The sequence below is a fragment of the Microtus oregoni genome, unplaced genomic scaffold, assembly GCF_018167655.1.
Source record: "Microtus oregoni isolate MIOR12 unplaced genomic scaffold, Mior012 000064F_ref0000363, whole genome shotgun sequence".
In the NCBI taxonomy this organism is placed as follows: domain Eukaryota; kingdom Metazoa; phylum Chordata; class Mammalia; order Rodentia; family Cricetidae; genus Microtus; species Microtus oregoni.
In genome coordinates, this window is record NW_024543874.1 from 720,728 (window position 1) to 736,879 (window position 16,152).

The 16,152-nt window shown below is 44.5% G+C and overlaps 1 protein-coding gene across 4 annotated transcripts in view; it reads right to left on the reverse strand.

Annotated features, from left to right (window-relative positions):
- Window positions 1-8,287: 8,287 nt before the first annotated feature.
- Window positions 8,288-16,152, reverse strand: part of Snx10 (sorting nexin 10) — a 68,032-nt gene continuing 60,167 nt past the window's right edge. For all 4 annotated transcript variants that reach the window (XM_041640756.1, XM_041640754.1, XM_041640753.1 and 1 more), the window contains 2 exons: window positions 10,771-10,983; window positions 8,288-10,319 (listed from right to left, as the gene is read on the reverse strand). In XM_041640756.1, the coding sequence (XP_041496690.1) occupies window positions 10,238-10,319; window positions 10,771-10,983 (295 nt within the window). In that variant the 3' untranslated portion in view covers window positions 8,288-10,237. The remainder of the gene's footprint in view (window positions 10,320-10,770; window positions 10,984-16,152) is intronic.

A 16,152-nucleotide genomic window follows, 5' to 3' on the forward strand; every position in this document is an offset into this window, starting at 1 on the left:
TCACATGCTACAGCTTCCATGATGAGAGCTTTTTCCTTTTTTTTTTCTTTTAAATTTTATTTTATTTTATGGAGGGGGGGGTTGTAAGGACAGAGGGTGGATATGAATTGATGGGAAATGAATGGAATTGAGATGCATGATGTGAAAGACACAAAAATAAATAAAAAGGAAGTTTTAAAAATTTTAAAAATGGTTTAGAAAAATTTAAGCTGGTCATGGCAGCAAATGTCTTTAATCCTAGCATTTTGGAGGCAAAGACAGGCAGATCTCTGTGAGTCTGAAGCCAAAATGTATGTGGTCTACATGAGTCTAGGCCAGCTGGGGCTACATCGTAAGACCCTGTCTCAAAAGAAAATGTCATTCATTTGAGAGACGGTGCAGCAATTAAGAGTATGATCTGGCCAGGCAGTGATGGAGCACACCTTTAATCCCAGTACTTGGGAGGCAGAGGCAGGCATATTTCTGAGTTCAAGGCCAACCTTGTCTACAGAGTAAGTTCCAGGACAGCCAGGGCTACACAAAAAATCCCTGTTTCAAAGGACCCCATGCTCAGGAATAGCTGGCCAACACAAAACTAACTCCATGACTGCTTTTGTTTTTGTTGGACTTCTTGTTTAATTTTGTCTTTTGTTTCTTTTTTGTCTTATTGGGGACTTGATTTTGTGTATGTGTGTGTATATGTGTGCATGTGTGTGTGTGTGTGTGTGTGTGTGTGTGTGTGTGTGTGTGTGCTTAAGGAGAGAGGAAACAAAGTTATTGGGTGGGTAGGGAGATGAGGATTGTCTGAGAGGAGTTTAGGGGGACACATGATCAATATATATTGTATGAAAAAAATAATTTAAAAACGTGCATACTGCTCTAGTGGAGACCCAAGTTCAGTTCCCAGCTCCTAAGCTAGGTATCCACAACCACCTGTGACTTCAGCTCCAGCAGAGCCAGCGCCCTCTTCTGGCCTGTGCAGGCACTGAACTTATATACATATCCAACCTGAACCCTTCCCTACACGAACATAATTAAAAACGTGAAAATGAAAAAATCTTTTAGTCCTTAAGCCACCCTGTAGCTGGGCCATTTTTCTCTCCTCCTTCTAAATGGGGAAGAGCTCAATGCTGCTTTGGGATTCCTGCATTTCGGGGTGCTTAGAGGGCAGTCTGCCCAGTCTGGTACCTCCACAGGCCATGCGCACCTGCACAGAGGCCTGAGGGATCTGCCATAGACTGAGCTTCAACCGGGAGTATGGATTATGTGGACGGAAGATACCTTCTGAGAGGAGCTCCCAACCGTGTCATGGATTGCCAGAGATCACCATGATTTTAGAGGCCAGTTTTCTAAAGTCCCTGAATAAATTTGACAGACAGATCTGCAAATGGAAAGCTGAAACCAAACACAAGTCGTGCTCATTAACCTAACAAAGAGGAATTTGGCTTCATGCTCAACTCTGTCCACTGTGCTGGCCACTGCCAGCCTGCAGCTGTGGGCGCGTCCTCCTCTGTCCACTGTGCTGGCCACTGCCAGCCTGCAGCTGTGGGCGCGCCCTCACACACTCCACCCTCCCTTCTCCTTCCACTCAGACCAGTGCTAAGCTGTGATTGGTTGGGGTTGGAATTATGGGAGTGGACAGAGGGGGGTTGGAGACTGCAGGTCACGTGTGTACTGAGTCTGTCAGGGAGAGGAAACAGAACTAGGGGTGGCAGAGAAAAGGGGACAGAGCAGAGCCAAAGGGGCTGGGGTTGGCAGTGTGTGAAAAAGGCCAGAAAAGCAGTAGCAGCAGAACGTGTGTGTGTGTGTGTGTGTGTGTGTGTGTGTGTGTGTGTGTGTAGAAAGAGAGGCCAGGCTTTTAAGAAGCTTAAGAGGTTAAATAAGATTCCATTGCTTGATGGTATTAGGTCTTAGTCAGGCTCTAAGTTCCTTCAGTGGGTTTGTCAAAGTCACCCTGGCTCCTGGCTTATGTGGACCTCTGTTACATAACAGCAGACACTTAAGAAAATGCTCACCTGTCTGCATAGTTGAATATCTTAACCTACCACCTCCTTATTAGGTGGCCATGTTACCTCATACACATCACAGTAGACCCAGCACCTAATCAGAAACAGACTGACCAAAGTAACCAAGCAACACATTCCAGAGAATGACCAAAGACTTCTCTTGGGTCAAAAAGAAGAGCAGCTCCAGGCAGAGGATTATTATGACTACAGTGTCAGCCTCCCGAAAGGAACGCCATTGCCACTGCCCCACAGCCTCTCCATAGAAGAACGGGGACCAAGTCTCTGTGACTTGGAAGTAGGTACTCAACTGGCTTTGTTTGCCCTCAGGATAGCTGGTGATTCCCAAGTCCGAGGAGGCTCTAACCAGGCTCTGGGGCCTGCTGGGGCTTCAGGAAGGGCCTGTGGGCCTCTTGCTTCCATAGGAGTCATTCCACAGTGTGCTCTGCCTCAGTCGGCTGCGGCTAGTGTCATAGGAGAGGGGATCCGAGGTGAAATGGGGTTCCCATCTTCCAGCAGCTTCTGCCTGAAGACAGGGATGCCCAGGTGGCAAAGCATGCGTAGAAGAATCCTGAGTGTTGTCAGGAAAACACCTGGAGATGGTGAAGGCAGGGCTGTGGAAATACACAGAAGGGGCACCAGACTTTGGTGGGTGTAGTCAGAGCAGCGGGACATTTTGTCAGAGTGATAAATGACTAATAGAAACTGGCCAAGTCTGGGGACTTTGGGAAGGACTTGGGTGAGTCCTTTGCAAGCAGAGGAACCAACACACCTCAGAGGGGCTTCCGCCTGCACGGAACGCTGGCTCTCATGCACAGAATTATTCTCAAAGAAGCAAAACCAGAATAACACTTAAGTGACTGTCCCAGGTGCTCACTTTAAACTCACCGCCACACTCCCTGCCTCTCCATCAGAACCTTGTCTTGAAGGGGGACTATTCATTTATTCTAAGATAGAATGTCATACTCTCTAGATTGGCCTTGACCTGACCGATTTCTCCCTCTAATTCCTGAGTGTACAGTATGCCTGCATGCCAGAAGAGGATACCAGATCTCATTACAGATGGTTGTGAACCACCATGTAGTGGCTGGGTATTGAACTCAGGACCTTTGGAAGAGCAGGCAATGCTCTTAACCGCTGAGCCATCTCTCCAGCCCTCCGCTTGACCTTTGTACCATAGCCTCAAGAACACCAAGTGGGAATACAAAGGCCTCTGGATTGTTCTGAGAAGGAATCCAAGGCACTATGGTTTTGAAGATATTTAGGCTCTCTTCTTTAAAGCAGTTTAAGGCTATCTATAAACCCCTGCTGTTTCTGACACAGACTCAGGGGAAATAACATGCAAAGGCACTGAGATGCCCTGTGCAGGTTTAATGCTAATCTTCACTACTTACACCAGTGGGTTTGGATGACTGTCGGCCACTAAAACCTCCATCCCTATCATTTTAGGAGTACTTATTTGGTTCTCTCAGGCCCGAGGCTCTAGGGAACATCCGTAGGACACTCTGTGCCCAGATTTCTTGTGATGCTGATGTGGAAATGGAGGTCCAGAGAGCTGGAAACTGCCCTTGAGTACCATCCAGCAGCCGAGCCAGAATCTGGCTGGACAGACATCCAGATCAATATTGTCTCTAGTTAGCCGGGCTTCGGTCTGTCTGCTCTATACCCTGCTTAACATAAACAGAGCTGATGGTGGCACAGTCTTCAAGTTCCACATACACCCCTTTGTTAAGAGAGAAAGAGAGAGAGATCCCTGTATGAAACCAGAGATCATGTACACACACGGCCAGTGTGTTCACCTACGCTATTAATAGCCGTCGGGTTTGTGCCGGTTGCCCACGCCTTGTTCTCAGTTGTTTATCTTCATTGCTATCCCGCTGAAATAATAATACCAATCACAACGACTAGTTCTTCTTGCTCAGTGTGAAGGATAACGTTAATATATCGATGCAAATGTCGAGTGTTTATCACCACACGTTCATTTCAACGGAACCAAAGCTGAAGAAATCACTCCTTAACGAGGCCATCCCAAACAAATTTTTTCACCAAGTACGTTGATAGATCAAATCCTATTAGCCCTAACTAAAATCCTTTCCTGTGGCACTTGGTTGGAATCAAGACAACAAAATGAGTGGAAACCAGTTCATTCCTCCCTTCCCCCGAGATTTATTAGCCACACTTGTTCTATTAAAACATAAGTTGTTATAATGGCAGAAAGTTTTTAAGGTGACAATTACAAATATCAAGAGCAGTCAATACTCAACTCTGAAGAGCATTTATGAATAATAATGCATTAGGAGAGGTCAATTGGGCCTTTGATCTGAGTATTCTGGGCCTCCGCCCTCGATTTGTTAGTAAAGCCTTCCTTATCGGCAGAAGGAGGCAAATGATCCCAGCGAACGTCTTAAATGTGCAACTTTGCTTATCTTCCTGTATTAATGATCCTCGTGGCAGTTGTTGTATTAACCTTATCACACAGCATAGCAATACGAGAGGCCTAATGTGCAAGAAAGGGAAGAAACATTCCGTTTAATCTCAGGGACCTTTCCCTAACCTAGCAATTTTCTGACTGTCAAGCAGAGTAAAAAATGAAAGTTGGGCTTTTACTGGGTTTTTTTGTAAAATCACAAAGAAGCGCGATGTTTTCAAATGGGCGACTCACTAAACATCAGCGTGAAGGGAACCCAGATAAAATTACTCACTAACGCCTGGGCCTTGTGAGGTCGGCTAAGTTGTGCTGCCCAGAAGATAGGAAGTGGGTCTTGAGAGGGCCAGTCTCCTTCTGTCTGTGGGTAGGCACTGCCCAAACGCCCGACTGTCCCTGGAAAGTTCTTTATCATGCTGTCCCTGTCCACATGGAGGGGATCCCAAGCCTCTCATCTTCTAATTCCTTCTTCACTTTGACAACAAAAGGAACCTTGGCCTCAAGACTCTTCCATCTATATCTGAGGATACTTGAGAAACCATCTAACTTTCAGATTGGAGTTAGTATTTCCTTCCAGCGCAAACGCTGCACTCACCACACACTGTGGCGGGGTGAACTCAGCCCCTTCCACTTGCCATACCAGGTAATTTTTTTTCATTATTCTTTTAATGCAAAGCAGGGCTACTGATTACAGAAAAAGCAGCTTGGCTCTAGCAATAGGTCTTCTCCGGTAACCCTCACTGTCATGGAAATTCCAGCCGCTACAAGAATAAGAGGCTCAATCCATATTTGCCAGCTCTAATATGAAATCTGTCAGAACCCAAATTAATGAGTTCCAAATTCCTTACATCACGATAACAGGTTAAGACTGGTCAATTAATTACATAAATCCTTCCCGATTCATTGTGCGTTTGCAGCCCAGATTGTGTCTTACATTACTCCATGACACAAGGCCTTTTGGCTCCTGTTGTTCCGAAGAAAGGCCCTATTTAAGTGGAAGCTGCCTGCCACGGCAAAATGTTAAATGTCACACGTTAAATGTGCACTTTTCTGTAATTGCTTTTGTTAAAAAAAACAAATTAAAGTATGGGGCTCCTAACACCCCGCCGTGCTGAGGGCTGGGATTGTACTGAGTGCCAGCATGGTCATTACCTGTGCTCTGTCTCCTATAATTCAGACTCTTCCGGACCCAAGCTTTGCTCCAAGAAACTAGAAGGTTGTGTTTGTGAAAACAGCCCAGTTCCCCTAAGACCAGTAGTGGCAAATACAGACAGTTGAGATGCTCTCTCTCTCTCTCTCTCTCTCTCTCTCTCTCTCTCTCTCGAAGAGATTAAGATCTGATTCCAGCTTCTCTTGTCAGGTAGTAAAGGTGCAATTAAATATGTAAAGCCATGGTGGACCTAGTTAACTTGAAAAGGAAGGCACATTACGCAAGTGAATATGGTACATGGGTAGTTCTTGTCGCCAAAAAAGGATGCTCCTGACGGCTTTGCTATTTGGATTTGTAACTGGTATGCACATATGGAGGGTAGAATTGAGGACACTGAGGGCCACGAAGCCATTCAGGCCAAACGTTTTGCTCTTTGAAAAAATAAAAAATAAAAACCATCCAAATGAGCTTGGAGTCACAGCTAGGTAGACCGTGATCTGAAACCGTGACTCTGGTCCCCTAGCGCGTCACCCCGACACCCCACCGTATTGCTTTGTGGCCGGATGCAGGATGCAGAGATACCGTTTCCTAAACCATCTCACAGCAGCCGTGGGTTCTGGCGAGCACTAGCGAGCAGATGATACTCTGGGCAGAGCCCGCGGGGTACCAGCTGCGCCGCACTGCCCGACAGCGACCCCGTCCGTCCACCAGAGGCCTCGCACCGCCGGTCATCCCTAAGTGACCTGGATTGGCAGCTTGGGGACCTATATGTCCCCACGCGTGAACACACCGGCCTCATCCAGAACCAGGCAGCACGTGCTCCCTCCCCAGTGGCCCAGTTCTGCCATCAGGCACAATTGTCCGCACAGGGTCCAGAGGAGAGATGGATGTTAACGTATTGGGCTCCGGTCTGGGAGGTTCCAGGCTCCTGGGGTATGCACAGCACAGCGTGGAGCCAGCTAAGCTGATGGAACCGCGTGCACGCTCTCGGCGGGCAGCAGCGTCTGAAGAACAAAGGCCCACGTGCCTCCCCCACCCGCGCCATCATGTGCGCAGAGGCTTTGTTTGGTCCTCACTGTCCGGTGCGGGACGCTGGCGGTGCCCGAGGCAGGTGGGCCGTGGTAAATCGCTCTCCACCCGCCCACTCCAAATGGCTTCCCCGCCCCACCCGGTTCGCAGAACAGTTGCTATGGGTTACCAGGGCGGTTGCCATGGGTTACCGGACCGAGGAAGCGGGAGCGTGCGTGGGATGGCGGGAGCGTGCGGGCTGCTGAGCCGAGGCCCACGGGGGTGGGGGCTGAGCTATAAAGAAGGCCCAGGTAAGAGCCGCAAATCCACGCGTTATGCCACGCAGAACCTGCCGACATCGGCAGCATCTGCGCTTCTCTTTAGCTTAAGTCGAGTGGATTCTGCAGAAATTTTTGTAGCTTAGTTTCCTTCTCTCCCTCTTTTCCGCTTTATCTTTTGAAAAGAAGTCTTCGGAATTTTGAAGAAAAAGGGTCATGAACTACCAGAGTTTGCGCAGCTAAAATAAATTAGTGCCCAATGTACTGTTCTTAACAAGGACCTAGAAGTTTCCTACAAGATGGAAGGGCAATTGTATCTGACTTAAAAGGGACAACGGTGACGCGACTGTAAGATGCATATGGTCACGAACAAAGCCCCAAACCCTTTGTAAATACATCAAAATCCAAAGTTATTGTTTCTTTACATGCGATTTTTTTTAGCTCCATTATATTAAAATGTCTGTATTTCTTGCGCTGACTTGCAAAGAAAACTGCACCCATGCCTTTAATGAATGTCAAGTTGCCACAACTAAGTTCAGACATTTTATATTTGGAAAAGTGTTCATAGCAAATTAAGAAACAGTTTTCTTCCAAAACAAAACTGGACTGAAATAAGAGGTTTCCTCTGTGAAAAAAAGACGCAGCATTTTATTTCTGGGGTACTAGCTAACTAATTTAAATATTAAGAGGAAGGCGATTTAGAAACTGAATACGCCTTCCTAATTTTTGCATTGAAAAAAACGAGTCCTTTCATGCAAATACTTAAAACCTTATTGTACACATTTAACTCGATGATAAAGCACCAAAATAAGGAAGCCGAGTTCAAAACAACATCCAGCTACCACTACTGGATATAACATGGGTAAGCTAAATAAATTTGATAAAAATCCTTAATGTCATACAAGAAATTCTATACTTTTGCTCCTCTATGTTGCATAAAACTTGTTTGTATTTAATTGTTAAATAAGATTTGAAGTAGACTCGAACAGTTCTGGCGATACATATTTGGTATCTTAGGGAATGACAAGTTAGAGCAAAGACAAACATCTGTGGTTTCCCTGGTGGTTTTTTTTTTTTTAATTGAAAATTTTAACTAGAATTTTAGCAAGTGAGACTTTAAGTCTTAAGTAACAGGTTGCTGACTTTCATTGTTGACACCGTTAGCTCCCTATAAAGTGAGCTTTAAAACAAATTCATAGGATTATGACCTTCCAGATGTAAGGTCTACCCTTGCAGAATTATCCAGAAAAACAGGGTTTTGCTGAAATGTAAATCATAAGGCATCCAGAATTAGCATCATGGAAAGCTTAATTCGCATAAAAGCAGTACTAAATGTCCATCTATTTAGTTACTTTGTTCTCCTCCAGACCTAAAAATTAAAAACAGAGCAAGTGCCCACTGGAAACTGAAGGTGATTTAAATATCTGGGCCCCCAAAAGCCAGTCTGAAAAGGCAAGTGCTTAGATGTCACAGCAGCTACCGCAGGGGAAATACAACTGCCGCAAATGTCAAATCAAAGTTCTTCAGTCAAAAATTACCGGGAATTTTAAAAACACTGAATTTAGGTCTGAGACTGTAGAAATTATTGTTACGTAAAATAAGTGATCCAACAACGTTTTTTTCCATGTTTAATGTGAAAACAATGATGTCATGAAGTTTACAGAGCAAATATTAAGCATCACTCAATATTAACTTCAATGATTACATCATCTCATCAATAAATAGTAGGGTAACAGGTGGCATAGTATATGCTTTTCAAAAATGGTGTAAACCATAAATGCTGCAAATTCATAACTACTGAGGAGTGGGAATCGCCCTAGAACTTCCCATGCAGCGAGAGAAACAGCTGCTAAATCTTCCTGCATTAAATTAACACTAGAGGACAAGATGGAAGACACTGAACAGAAACAAAACCGTTACAGAAGTTTCATGTTTCACATGGGATTTTTAAAAAGGAGAAAGTATAAAGAAATCATTCTTACGCCAAATTTAATGTTTCTGTTTCTTTTTTTCCAGTTCTCTGAGACAAGCATTTCCAAGGACAACTCAATAACTTTTGATTAGCATAATAACTACTAAACACCCAATGTAAATGGCTGCTTGTTGCAGCAGCTTTTGCTCCTAGAGAGAGTGGGAGCCATTCCGTGAAAGCAACAAGTCATCCGTCTCACTTAGGGGGAAATACCTTCTTTCAGCTTCTTTTCATCAGCAGGGAGGACTTACCTAACTATCCAGGAAAAATGCTGCTTTTCTGAAACTGGAAGCTCACAGTGGACCCAAGACATCCTATCTTTGGGCCACAAAGAGAGAGACAGAGAGAAAGAGAAAGAGAAAGAGAAAGAGAAAGAGAAAGAGAAAGAGAAAAAGAAAGAAGAGAAAGAGAAAGAGAGAACTATTCTACTCAAATTAAGCCAATCTTCAGGTAGATACCTTAAAAGAAAGGGCTTCTAAAACACCGATAAGAGCTCTGACATTAGCAACCTGACTTTCACTCCAAAATTATTGAAATAGTTATGGGTAAAATTAATTTAGCTCTTATAAATACCTTCTTTTAACTTAAAAATTTGTAGTGAGGAGCCCCCCACTGGCAAAAGTTACGTGATTTTTAATGCACATTTTTAAAATGTCAGAAAATAAATCATAAGCTATGATTCTAACTGCACAATGGTAAAATGACTTGTTGCCAGAAGCCATGTTTAAGCTGATTTTGGACAGTGAAAGTGTATTTCTAAATCTATGAACGGCAAATTTAAGCAAAATTACGAACACTTCTTCTATGTTTTCCCTAAGATGTAAACATTATTTTGGTACGTCTTTATTTGTAAGACATATTCTCCATTAACATGTGAAATAGTATATGGGAAAGTTTAAATATTTCACTCAAACACCCCAAAGCAAAGCATTTTCCAGAGTAGGGGTCAGTCTCCACAGAACAAGAGCCACGTGCCAAAGAGGAGGTTTGCTGTGCCGGGACTCTGTACCCTGGCTCCAATCACACACTGTTTACCGAGACTTCCCCATTGCCACCGCAAGGATGCTCTGTCTCGGTTTTAAAGACTACTGATACACCTAGCTCTTTAAAATGCAGCTGAGACCAATTACATTATGTTTTTATACATACAGCATACAACTCACTTCACTTGAGGGCAGGATCGTATTTACAAGTCTTATATGGCAATAAAGGGTTGTGTGGCATTCACAGACCTTACAGCTTTATACAGAAGCCTGGCTAAAATTAGACAACATAAAAATACTAGCACTAAGAACCCACCACTGTAAGTATTTGACTACCTAGGATAGTGACAGTGGCATTAGGTAAGGATCTACTGTGAGCAAGCGTTCTCTCTGGCTGGGCACGGTTTTGTGCCGAAGGTGGCAGCCCTGGGATTCCCCCTCAGGACTCCTGCAGCGCCGGGCTTGCTTTGCATCCATGGGAACTGCTGTCCTCGCTACTGTGGCCAAGCCCAGAGGAGGAACTGGAAAAGAAGAGAGGGGGAAAATAATAAAAAGAGGAAATTGGTTTTCACAACACACTCAAAGCCTGAGTAACAGAGGGGAACTTTCATTATCTCCAGTCACAAAGAGAGACAGGAAATTTGGACTTTTAATTAGCCATTTGGAGTGCAGTTGGATATTTTTTTTAGCTAGATAATTTAAACGCGAATAATTCAAGTCTGACTAAATGAAAGTCACATAATCAGAATGCAGATAATTGAATTTCTGCTGCATTCATTAATTCAGTGTGGAGGTGTGTGTGAAGACCACTATGATGAGCTGTCACAGCTCAATAAAATCTCAGTCAATTAATTTTTTCATTATCTTAGTATTACATCAACAAAAAGCAAAACGTGTATCTATCTATGTGCATGCACGTGGACACTGTGCGTTAAATAAATATGTCTGTTGAGCCTACGTGCAAAGGAATACCTTTCTGAATCGTAATCTACGTCGTTGTCTTTTTTCCCCTCTTCATCTTCTTCAGGGAACCGTCTATTCATCAAGGCGAACTTGTGAATTGCTTCTTCCACCGAGTACTTGGTCTGCCCGGAAACACACGCTTCAATGTCCTCGGAGTTCAGATGGCTCTGCAAGAAGAGGTGGAGGCTGCTATCGGAAAGCAAAAGTGCGTTCTGCAGGACTCTGTATTAAAAAAAGAAAAAGGGGAAAGAAAGCAATTGATGGAGCAGGCGTGGGCAGAGACCGGGTAGAAGACAGGAAACCCTTACCACGGTGTTCCTGATCTCTCCACTCTGAGAACTTTGCCCCGACACTGGCCTCTGCCCACCAACGAGATAAAAACATATGCTAACTTTTTCCTTGATTATTTGGAATCTTAGGTGAGTAAGAACGTGATGCTGATGGCTAAGGACATCTGTTAAAAGAATAACTGCAAGGACATTTCTCCAATTTAACCATCTGTTAAGACCATGTGGATTAATTATGGAAATATTTTGCTGATACAGTTAGAGAATTTTATTCTACTTTTAAAAATGGATGACCAGCAGCGTGTCAGTGCCGCAGTCTTTACTGGATCAGCTGTCATGAAACATCCAAACTTTCAGCTACCGTTAAACTTATATGGAAAGGCCAATGTACTTACTCCTCGGCACACTCCACACTAAAACTTCAGCAGTGACCGCTTTACCCAGGGACACGTTCACAAGGGCTCCTTTCAGGTGGCTTTTCTAACAACCAAAGTTAACTAGAAACTTCTGCAGGATCTTCGGGAGCAATGCATCTCTTGCCAAAATAAGCAACCAAGTAATTTCGATCCCAAACCTTTATCCCACGGAGTTCACACTGGTGGTCCAGCAGGACAGACTGACGCGGATGAGAAAGAAGTGTCAACTAAAGCATCCGGACCCGACGGAGGGTTAGAAACCGGCCCAGCAGCAGGAAGCTGGCATGGTCATATGCGTGTTCTCAGCCGAGCATATGCTTTTCTGGGGTGCCACGGAATAAGAAACCAAGCCAGTGCCCCCCTCACACTTAAATAAAAACTGGCTTTTCATCTTTTGAGCTAATATCTTTGACATATGATAACTGAGCCTCCAGTAACTGTTCAGTGGTAACATTACAGGAGATACTAGGGCCAGGATATAGGAAAGGGGGAAACACTACAACCCACGCGTCATTTTGCCCAACATGGGATTTTTCTCATTCACAGACTATGAAAACCAGACCATATATTTCAGACCAAATGAGCCTCGCTTTATATCTTGTATGTTTAAACAAATGATCAGGAAAAAAAAAACAATTCCTTTCTGGCCATTAATAGCAATTTTGTTAAATACCGAGGGCATCACAATAGCACATCCTTATCTTCCAGAGACACACGAAGTCCAGTCCTCCCCTTTGCCTCCACGGACTTACAGATGTAATTCGAGGGGAGGGAGGCTCTTTACTAAGAGCAAAGCAAGACAATTATGCTTTGCAAAGAGAAAATCTCCAGCAAGAACTCTAAGGGCTCAACTCTGCGTGTCCTCTGGCCTGGTCCTCCCGGAAGATGGCCGTACGGCCATCTGCCAAGCAGGAAGAACCTTTGACTGCACTAAGATCTATCTTCCTCGCTTACAAACGCTTCCCATCCACGTCTAAATAATTCAAATTAGGGAAGCGCTTCATGGCAACAAGCCCCCAAGACGAACTTGGACCCGCTGTGAAGTCTGAGCCGCGTGTTTCCCGTGGCCGCCTGCTGGAAGCTTCCCGCCCGCCACAGGACAAGTGGCTGTTCATAGGATTGTACACACGGCTTTGTTTCTGTTGGAAATGTGTTTTATTTTCTCTATAAAATAATGGGTGATCTCTAAAATTGATTTTAGATGGTTTGAGGCATTACGGCACAGGAGTAATGTGCACTAATGGCAACGATATTGGACACAAATTCATTTTAGCTTTATTTCATGTCTAAAGCAATTCCACTGAGCCTTGAACTGCTCACGTGCTGTTATTAACTGGCTGGGTACCTAACACATGGGCACCGCAAACAAAAGTGACCAGAGTGCAGGCTGATGGAGACCTCAAGGCTACTGTCCCTTCTCCTCTGCTATAATTCAATTTCCAATTTGACTGCGCTTTTGTCTCCTTAGTTCCCAGTTTTCTGCTGAACACTGCCACCTGGAGGACAAAGGGTAAAAAGCCAGAGAACAGGCCACCCCATTCAATAGAAAGAGGGGTAAAAGTGGGGGACAGGAGACAGACACCACCCTGAATACTCACACCCACAGGGCCCTGAGAGAGTTCAAAACCAGTACACCCACTAAGCTTGGTTTTATTTTTTTAGTTTTTGGGTCTTGATAGCTCAGTTTAGACCACCAGGACTGTACAGATATGAATCTGAAACAAAAAACTACTTTAATATATTTTGTTTTCATTTTGTGGTCAAATAGCTTACATTGTAAAATTTAGAATGCAAATCTTAAGAGTCTGGAGTGATGGGACTCACCTATAATCCCAGCACTTAGGAGGCTGAGGCAGGAGAATTAAGAGTTCCAAGCTAGCCAGAACAACATTGTGAGACCATCTCAAATAATAATAAATTTTAAAGTATTTTTTTAATTTAAAAGATACAACCTCTAGTTGGGCAATGATGGCACACACCTGTAATCCCAGCACTCGGGAGTTAGAGACAGGTGAATCTCTGTGAGTCAGAAGCTTCCATAAAAATAAATGTCTAAGTGGTTGTGGTGGCGCACACTTTTAATTCCAGCACTAGGGGGCAGTAATGGGCAGAGGCAGGCAGAGTTCTGTGGGTTCAAAGCCAGCCTGGTCTACAGCTTGAGTTCTCCGACAACCAGACCTACCTACATATTGAGACCCCCCAAAAAAATCAAATAAAATAAATGTATATTATTTTCAAGCCTTTATAGTGGGAGTTTTAACAAAGCAGCCTATAGAATGTCAAAGGGATTTCTGAAAACATATTTACAATGCAAGTCAAAGTTGCTTTTCCCCCTACTCTCCCCCCCCAAACAATGCTAGACAAAGCAAGGCCAGCTTTCCCCTTCACTGGACACAGTGAAGTCTGGTTTTCCTTAATGTGATTTTACTAAGCATATTATACAGTGATTCAGCTCAAGAACAGCTACGGTACACAAAATCATGGAATTCTACAGATGCCCTGGATATTCTGAACTCGGTAGAATGCGCTCTACACATATCTGGAAAGTACACTGAAGGTTAGCTGTTGGGGAAAAGGAAAAGCTAACTTGGCCTCTTTACTTGTTATCATGAGAGAAATAATTTAAACCTACAAAAATTCATTGAAAGATATTCATAATCTATGCTGTGGTGCCCTCTATTGAACATAGAGATTTATTTTAAAAAAAACACACTTGTGTATGTGTTTGTGTCTCTCTGTGTATCTGTGTGTGCGTGCCTATGTGCACGGGTCTTTTGTTTTTAAAAAACCAACAAACAACTTTCTCACCACAGCCAACCTCCATTACATCATCAGCTCAAGGTCAGCCTGGGCTGTCCGAAAACAACGACGAAAAATGAATTGAAATGCTATAAAAACACAATAGAAAGTCTAAACTGTGGTTGTGTGTGCTGTCGCTGGGACGCCTTCTGCAAAGAGAGGTCAGCTCAGGCGGGGCCTCACGCAGACCTCGTACCTCTACAACTCTGTCTCCGCTATGATGGTAGGAGCTTACAACTAAGAATTAGGAGGATACAAGAGGAAAATGACAGCCACATGGGAAAATGAATGTCTGAAAATCTCACAGCCACACTGACCAGCTCAGCTTGCCGCGGCTGCTCTGCTGATATACACGCAGCAGTTCCTAAAGCACAGGACGCCTGTGTTCCGAAGGTGGCATGGATGGATGGGCTACTCGTGCCCACACCGGACCAAATTTGCACGTTGTGACAATCCCAACCTTGCAAGGCTAGTAAGCTCTGAAACAAAGCACCTGCAGCATCCAGCATGTATAAGATCAACACGTTGATCTTCTCCAGCCACCAGAGAAACCATCTCAGTGTCGGACAGAATATGTATGGTGTTCATACTGAGTACACATTATTACACAAACAACCTAGAAGTGAAATTTTGTTTTACATTATACACTGTACACATGCAGAAATATTTTTGCTTTCATGGCATCTTAACAACTTCAAAATGTATATACATATCAAAATGTTTAAATCTATGCTTCGAATCTATAACCAGCACATGCCACATTTTAATGCTATGGATTCTAGAGGCCTTCCACCAAACCAGGGGTCGGCTATGGATGGATGGGGGACCAGTGACACCGGGGTGCGGTCAGGCACCGTCCCAAAGCGTCCATCTCACCCAGCTGCCCTAGGTGGTGTGGAGGAGGGGCACCAGGGGTGAAGCCATGGATGGCTGCTACTGGTGCCCGAACTAGACCCAACAGGAGCTGTGAGAACGAATTTGACTCAGAAAGGAGGGCCGGGGCGGGGAGGGGGGGTGTGCATGCCACAGCACACAGTACGTGGTTCAGGACACATCCTGCAAGGACAACTTGCTGGAGTCTGTTCTCTCCTTCACCCCCGGGGTTCTGGGGATCAAACTCAGGCTGCCTGGCTTGGCTGCAAGCACCTTTAGCCACTTTTGTTTTTTTAGTTTTATTTTTTTTAATTAGATTCGTTCCATTTTGTGTGTGCTTTGCCTACACATATGTATGGGCACCACGTGTGTACTTGGTACTCATGGAGATCAGAAGAACGTTAACAGAGCCCCTAGAACTACAGTCACGGATGGTTGTGAACCACCATGTGGTTGCTAGGAAACAAATGCTGGGTCCTCTGCAATAGCAGCAAGTGCTCTCAACCACTGAGCTGCCTCTCTAGCCCCCTCCTGTTTCATTTTCAATGTGAAACTAACTCATTAGAAACAAATGTTCCCACGGAATAACGAGTATCCCAGCAAAGCTGTCTGCTCCGTGATTTGATCCTCCAGTGGCTGTTCATATCTGTTGCTTTAAATTTAAGACTTACTTATTTTCACTTTACGTGTTTGAGTATTTGGTCTACCTGTGTACGCGTGCACCATATAGGTGCACACGTGCATACCTGGTGCCTAAGGAGGCCAGAAGTGGACTTTGAATCCCAGGGAACTAGAGCTTCAGAGGGTTGTGAGCTGCCACGTCGGTGCTGGGAACTGAACACGGGTCCTCCGGAAAATCATCACATGCTCTTAACCACTGACCCATCCCTCCAGCTCCCAGATCAAATTTGAATTAATTCAGCGCTCCCAGTGAGAGTGGAAGCGTCTCGGGACAAACAACGTGTATGCACTCCATCTGTGCCTGCAGCCGGGCACACAGCTGGCGGACGGAGGGT